Source organism: Mandrillus leucophaeus, unplaced genomic scaffold, assembly GCF_000951045.1.
Source record: "Mandrillus leucophaeus isolate KB7577 unplaced genomic scaffold, Mleu.le_1.0 Scaffold49, whole genome shotgun sequence".
NCBI lineage: Eukaryota > Metazoa > Chordata > Mammalia > Primates > Cercopithecidae > Mandrillus > Mandrillus leucophaeus.
In genome coordinates, this window is record NW_012105253.1 from 1,676,049 (window position 1) to 1,683,641 (window position 7,593).

At 45.2% G+C, this 7,593-nt stretch overlaps 1 protein-coding gene across 1 annotated transcript in view; it reads left to right on the forward strand.

Annotated features, from left to right (window-relative positions):
* The window catches only part of MKRN1 (makorin ring finger protein 1), a 19,194-nt gene continuing 11,601 nt past the window's right edge, over nucleotides 1-7,593 (forward strand). Inside the window, exons 1-2 of the mRNA XM_011995451.1 lie at nucleotides 1-334; nucleotides 6,641-6,769. Of these exons, the coding sequence (XP_011850841.1) occupies nucleotides 6,648-6,769 (122 nt within the window). The 5' untranslated portion in view covers nucleotides 1-334; nucleotides 6,641-6,647. The remainder of the gene's footprint in view (nucleotides 335-6,640; nucleotides 6,770-7,593) is intronic.

Genomic DNA, 7,593 nt, shown 5'->3' on the forward strand with positions numbered 1-7,593 from the left:
CCTGGCGGTGCGCGATTGCTGCGGAGCCGCGGGGCTGCACCGCCGCTTACCCTTCCCTGAGCGCTGCCTGAGGTGGCTGTGAGCGCATCGGGGAGAGGTGGGCTGGTTCCTCCCCTGCCGCTGGAAGGATGCCCCCGCCGCTGCCTCCGGCTCCCGGGGCTCGGGAGGTGGGCTTTTCCAGCCGGTCTCCCAGCGATCCTCTCCGGGTCTAGATACCCCGCCGAGGGCCCCAGCGAGCTTGCCTGGCTCCCGGCCCTCTTCTCCCTCCGTGCCATCCGTTTGTAACGTCTTTTCACGTCCCTCGGTCCCTCCGCCCCCCATCCTCCGCCCAACTGTGAGAAGAAGCTTTTGTATTTCTTCTTTGTATGTTTGTCGAGGTTGGCGGTGCGAGCTTTGTCTTAGAAGCAGGCGTTCGGGGGCCGGGGTCGTCTTCTCCACCCGCGGGTTTTTGAGCTGCAGATTATTACCCTCCCCCAGCGCTGTGTTCCTCTTTTGAAATTTACGCATCTTCTGAAGGGAGTGAAAGGGCTCTTCGCTCCCGGAAGAGAGAGGTTTGGTTTTGGTTTGATATGCGAGACTTAAATATTAGAAAAATTAAGGGATGGTGGTTGTATGGATGTGTACGCTTGTAAAAAAAACTATCTAGCTCTACGCAGAAGAGGGCATTTAATTGTACGTTTTTTATATTCCAGTTTTTAAATAGTGATCAGTAGCGACTGTAAGCTTTTCATTTTCTATCAGTTGAATAAATCAGCCGAAATGCCGGTTTTCACCTAGGTGGTGTAATTTAAATGCAAGTATGTAAAAATGATTCCTAATAAGAACTTGTAGTATTAAGGGTGAAATTTGAAACCTTCCCAGTCTTTGATGGGATACATTTATCCTGGCGACCTTCGAAGTTCTCTCAGCCTTTGATATGATACATTTGAGGTGTGAAAAATAAGCTTAATTATTTTACATATTGGGATGTAGAAAGCAGAAACGCAATTTTAGATCACTTGTCTTATTCATCGGTGGATTGTAAAAATGGAATATTGCAAGGAATGATGATTTTAAAGTTTCTACTCATGGAGCAAATTATTTGAGTATCTGTTTCCCTTTTACAATGCTACAGTTGATTTATATGTGCTAGTTACGTCTTTTTAAAATTGAAGCCGGCCTGTCCGGGTGGCTAGGTCGGCGGTGGCTCACGCCTGTAATCCCTGCATTTTGGGAGGCAGAGGCGGATCTCCTGAGGTCAGGAGTTTGAGACCAGTCTGGCCAACAGGGTGAAATCCTGAGTCTACTAAGAATATGAAAATTAGGCCGGGCACGGTGGCTCACACTTGTAATCCCAGCACTTTGGGAGGCCAAGGCAGGTAGATCACGAAGTGAGAAGTTCAAGACCAGCCTGGCCAGGATGGTGAAACCCCGTCTCTACTAAAAATACAAAAAACGTTAGCCGGGCGTGGTATCAGGCCCCTGTAATCTCAGCTACTCGGGAGGCGGAGGCAGGGAGTTGCTTGAACCCAGGAGGCGGAGGTTGCGGTGACCCGAGATCACAGCACTTCACTCCAGCCTGGGCGAAAGTGAAACTCTGTCAGAAGGAGAAAAAAAAAAAAAAAAGAAAGACCTTAGATTTACCAGTTTTTGGGGTTTTTTTGTATAGCTTTTGCTTGAGACTTTTTTTGTTGTTGTGCAGATTACTTGATAGGTCTGGGATTTTAGTGTTTGACATTGTTTTCGGTTGTTCTAGGTACCAACATGATCTCTTACTAAAAACTATTTTCTCATTTGGATAGAGGAATGTCAACTATGAGCTTTTTTTTTTTTTTTTTTTGAGACAGTCCCCCTCTTGTTGCCCAGGTTGGTGTGCAAAGGTGTGCTCTCTACTCACCACAACCCCTGCCTCCCAGGTTTAATTGATTCTCCTGCCTCAGTCTCTGGGATTACAGATGCCTCAGTAGCTGGGATTACAGGCATGCACCACCACACCCGGCTAATTTTGTGTTTTTAGTAGAGGGCTTTCTCCATGTTGGTCAGGCTGGTCTTGAACTCCCGACCTCAGGTGATCTGCCCCCGCTTGACCTCCCAAAGTGCTGGAATTACAGGCGTGAGCCACTGCCCCCGGCCTGTGATCTGTATTGTACACTTTGAGCTCTCTGAGAAGAGCAGGGCCCTATTTTATCTGCAGGACTTTCTTTCCTCAGTTCCTGGCATAGAGCAGATACTCAGTAAATGCTTGAATGATGTTGATAAAGCCATACCTAGAATTACCCACTTTAACAGGAACTTTGTAAGATTCTTCTCCTTTCATTTAAAAAAAAAATTGTAAATTACTAAAGACAAAGTACTTAATAGAACACATGTGTATCTTTGTTGTTTTCTTTCTTTCTTTCTTTTTTTGGGACGGAATCTCGCTCTGTTGCCCAGGCTGGAGTGCAGTGGCAAGATCTCGGCCCACTGCAAGCTCTGCCTCCCGGGTTCAAGCGATTCTTCTGCCTCAGCCTCCTGAGTAGCTGGGATTATGCCCGGCCGCATGTGTGTCTTTCTGGAACTTGACCTTGTTCAGTCATTCAGTAAGTAAACATTGCACGCCAGCAATGGGAGACACAATATTAGGTGCTCAAGAGAGTGCAGACGTGTATACTATATTATAAATAAACATTTTCAATGTTTTCTAGGTAAACGTCCTCTAAAGAGAATCAGGTAGAGGTGTGGTTTAGTGTTTGTGCTGATTTCTCCCTATAGCACATCCCTCCTGTATCTAGGAATTTGACTAAAGCTGTTTTCTTCCCTTAGGGTGTAATCCTCTTAAGTTAGTTTTGATTAGAATGTTTTTAATTGTTCGGAATCACCTGTATTTTCTTACTGGTTACATTTTTTCTGATGTTTCTCCTGAGGTTTTCATTGTGTTTTACTTCTGCTTAAGTAAAACCTAAGAATACCTTTCCTCAGAAGCTGTGTTATGCTGCCACCACCAGGCTGTTTTTCATATCTTTTATTAGAGGAATACTAAGAAATAGAAATATGCTCATTGCATCTGCTACCTTGAGTTACCTTGAGTGTGTGCAGTTAGAACAGTTAATACTTAAAGAGAAGTTGTAATTCGAATTTAGACCCCACTTTATTAGAGTGCTTCTGTAATGGTAGATGAGTGTTCTGGTAGTTGAAATAATACACAAAAATCAAAGGTTTTTTGATTTTTCAAAAAACTCTTTTATTTTTATTTTTTGAGATAGGGTTTCTCTCTGTCCCCTAGGCTGGAGTGCAATGGCAAGTGTCTTGGTTCATTGCAGCTTCCACCTCCCAGGCTCAAGCAATCAAGCAATCCTCCCGCCTGAACCTCCCCAGTAGCTGGAATTACAGGCACATGCCACCACCCCGGCTAATATTTTTTGCATTTTTGGTAGAGACAGGGTTTCACCCTGTTGCCTAGGCTGGTCTTGAACTCCTAAGCTCGAGTGTGTGTCACCCGCCTTGGCCTCCCAAAGTGCTGAAATTACAGGTGTGAACCACCATGCTCGGCCTTGAAAGTTGTTCTTTTTTTTGAGACAGAGTCTCTCTCTCTAGCCGAAGCTGGAGTGCAGTGGCATGATCTCGGCTCACTACAACCTCTGCCTCCTGGGTTCAAGCAATTCTGGTGCCTCAGCCTCCCGAGGAGCTGGGATTACAGGTGCGTGCCATCACGCCCGGCTAATTATTTTTATGTTTAGTAGAGATGGGGTTTCACCATGTTGCCCAGGCTGGTCTTGAATTCCTGACCTCAGGTGATCCACCCGCCTCGGCCTCCCAAAGTCCTGGTATTACAGGCATGAGCCACCATACCTGGTCTCAAAAGTTTTGAAAAATGTGGTTAACATAACTTAAAAATCGGCTGGGCATGGTGGCTCACGCCTATAATTCCAGCACTTTGGGAGGCCAAGGCAGGTGGGTCACTTGAGGTCAGGAGTTCAAGATCAACCTGGCCAACATGATGAAACCCCGTCTCTACTAAAAATACAAAAATTAGCTGGGCGTGGTGGCGGGCGCCTGTAATTGCAGCCATTCTGGAGGCTGAGGGGGGAGAATTGCTTGATCCCAGGAGGCGGAAGTTGCAGTGAGCCAAGACTGTGCCACTGCACTCCAGCCTGGGTGACAGAGCGAGACTTCATCTCAAAAAAAAAAAAAAGAAAGAAGGAAATCCTTCTAGAAATTCTTTATCTAGAGGGCTGTGATGTCCGTAGTGAAATTTATTACTTGGAAACTACCTAGTGATTGTGAGAGGAAATAAGTAACAAATATTTAGATGGTATTAAAAAGGTTATGCAGCTGGGAAAGAAAAATTAATTTGCTATTGGTACCATGATTCACCATCACATCTAGCTGTCTTCTACAGCCTTTTATTCTTTTTTTTTGAGACGGAGTCTCAGTGGCGTGATCTTGGCTCACTGCAACCTCTGGGCCCCCCACCCACCGCAGGTTCAAGCAATTCTCCTGCCTCAGCCTCCCGAGTAGCTGGGACTACAGGTGCGTGCCACCATGCCTGGCTAATTTTTTGGTTTTTTTGTATTTTTAGTAGAGACAGGGTTTCACAGTGTTAGCCAGGATGGTCTCGATCTCCTGACGTCATGATCCACTTCCCTCAGCCTCCCAAAGTGCTGGGATTACAGGTGTGAGCCACCGTGCCTGGCCTAATTTTTGTATTTTTAGTAGGTAGAGGGTTTCACCATGTTGGCCAGGCTGGTTTTGAACACCTGACCTCTGGTGATCTACCCGCCTCAGCCTCCCAAAGTGCTGGGATTATAGGTGTGAGCCTCGGGGCCCACCCTACAGCCTTTTATTCTTTCTTTTTTCTTTCTTTCTTTCTTTGTTTTTTTTTTATTTCCCGATCTCAGATGATCCGCCCAATTTAGCCTTCCAAAGTGCTGGGAATACAGGCGTGAGCCACCATACCAGGCTATATAGCCTTTTATTCTATTTACTTTTTTTTGTTTCATGATAGGGTGTTGCCCAGACTGGCCTTGAACTCCTGGCCTGGCCTCAAGCTATCCACCCACCTCAGCCTCCAGAGTAGCTGGAATTACAGGCATGAGTCACCACCCCAGCTCTTCTACCTTTTTCTTTTTCTTCTCTCTCTGTCTTTTTTTAATCTAAGATGGAGTTTTGCTCTTGTTGCCCAGGCTAGAGTGCAGTGGTACAATATTGGCTCAGTGCAGTCTCAGCTCGCTGCAGCCGCTGCCTCCTGGGTTCAAGTGATTCTCCTCTCTCAGGCTCCTGAGTAGCTGGGATTACAGGCTTGTGTCACCACGCTCAGCTAATTTTGTATTTTTAGTAGGAACAGGTTTCACCATGTTGGTCAGGCTGGTCTCGAGCTCCCAACCTCAGATGATCCACCTGCCGTGGCCTCCCAAAGTGCTGAGATTACAGGTGGGAGCCACCGCGCCCAGCCTTCTACCTTTATCTGACAAGTACATATTACGTGCACAGATAGTAGGAGATGATAGGGGGAATAAACCAGTCTTTACCCATCAGGAATTTATAATCTAGTTTGATAAACAGTGTACTCACTCATTAAAAGTTAAATATCAAAGTAAGAAATGTCACTGCAGATGAATTGATTAAATGCCATATCTATAATTTATAGAAATTCCTAAAGAGGTTGTTAAGATGCCTAGAGATACTCTGAGGGTGCTGTTTGGTTCTCTTGTACCCTTACAGGGTAACTTGGCAGTTTGTTTTCTATCTTGGCGGCCACTATTAGGTTTCTAAGAGGCACAGCAGTAGGGGGATTCTAGTAAATTTTGTCTTTATTACTGGACAGTGTCTCTCATGGAGTCAGTCTGCACGGTGGAAGGAACTTCAGAAATAATATATGGCCCAGACTTTCACCGAAGGCAAACTCAACTTGGGTAGTGACATTAAGGTGAATTTGGATGATGGTTTTTTTTTTTGGTGGTGTCATTTAAAAACAAGACACCTACTTATATTCATCGGGTTTTGTTTGGAGGAGAAATTCTTTGACGTAGACTATCTTTTTTTTTTTCTTTTTCTCTTTTTGAGGTGGAGTCTCTCTCTGTTGCCCAGGCTGGAGTGCAGTGGCTCAGTGGCGCCATCTCAAGCCCAGGAATCTGAGACCTGCCTATGCAACATAGCGAGACCCCCAGCTCTACAAAAAATTAAATTTGAGAGTTACTTGTTTAACATCCATAGATAATACACGTAGACATTTCTGAACTAGGAAGACAGAAAAGCCCTACCCAATTTTCTTTTTAAGGTGGAGTCTCACTGTGTTGCCCAGGCTGGAGTGTAGTGGCAGGCTCTTGGCTCACTGCAACCTCCGCCTCCCGGGTTCAAGTGATTCCCTTGCCTCAGCCTCCCGAGTAGTTGGGATTACAGGCGCCTGCACCATGCCCGGCTAATTTTTTTATTTTTAGTAGAGATAGTGTTTCACCATGTTAGTCAGAATGGTCTTGATCTCCTGACCTCGTAGGATCTGTCCGCCTCAGCCTCCCAAAGGTGCTGGGATTGCAGGCATGAGGCACCGAGCCCGGCCCTTTCTTTGTGTTTATTTCGTGTGTTTATGTATTTGATGGTTGAATATATTAGCCATGAATACTAATTGGTTTTAATCTTTTCAAGGATTGGTTTTAATCTAGTTTTGTGGTCCTTTGTCTCACAGGTATTTTATGCATGGGGTTTGTAAGGAAGGAGACAACTGTCGCTACTCGCATGACCTCTCTGACAGTCCGTATAGTGTAGTGTGCAAGTATTTTCAGCGAGGGTACTGTATTTATGGAGACCGCTGCAGGTAAGAATTTGTTTATAAATTTGTTCAGGGGTGGGTTGGAGGAAAAATGTAAAAGTCGTAATTCTGATAGCTTTATATGTCATTGATTAAAAATAATGCTTTGAAAATGACTCTTGACTGGGCAGTGGCTCATGCCTATAATCCCAACACTTTGGCAGGCTGAGGTAGGAGGATTGCTTGAGCTTGGAAGTTTGAGACCAGCCTGGGTAACCTAGTGAGACCTCGTGTCTACAAAATATAGAAAAATTAGCTGGGCATGGTGGTGTGCATCTGTAATCCCAGCTACTTCGGAGGCTGAAGCAGGAGAATTGCATGAACCCGGGAGATGGAGGCTGCAGTGAGCCAAGAGCCTGCCACTACACTCCAGCCTGGGCAACAGAGCGAGACTCCACCTTAAAAAGAAAATTGGGTAGGGCTTTTCTGTCTTCCTAGTTCAGAAATGTCTTAGGTGTATTATCTATGGATGTTAAACAAGTAACCCTCAAATTTAATTTTTTGTAGAGATGGGAGTCTCGCTATGTTGCATGGGCTGGTCTCAGATTCCTGGGCTCAAACAATCTTCCTGCCTTGGCCTCGGGAAAAGTGTTGGGATTACAGACATGCGCCACGGAACCTGATCCACCCCCAAATTGAGTAACTTAAAACAGTGAACATTTATTAACTCAGTTTCTGGGGTTGTGGATTCTGTGAGTGCCTTAGCTGGATGGTTCTAGCTCAGAGACTCTTAAGAGATGGTAGTCAAAATTTTAACAAGGGTAGTAGTCATCTGAAGACTTGATGGGGACTCCAGGATATATATATATATATATTTTTTTTTTTTTTTT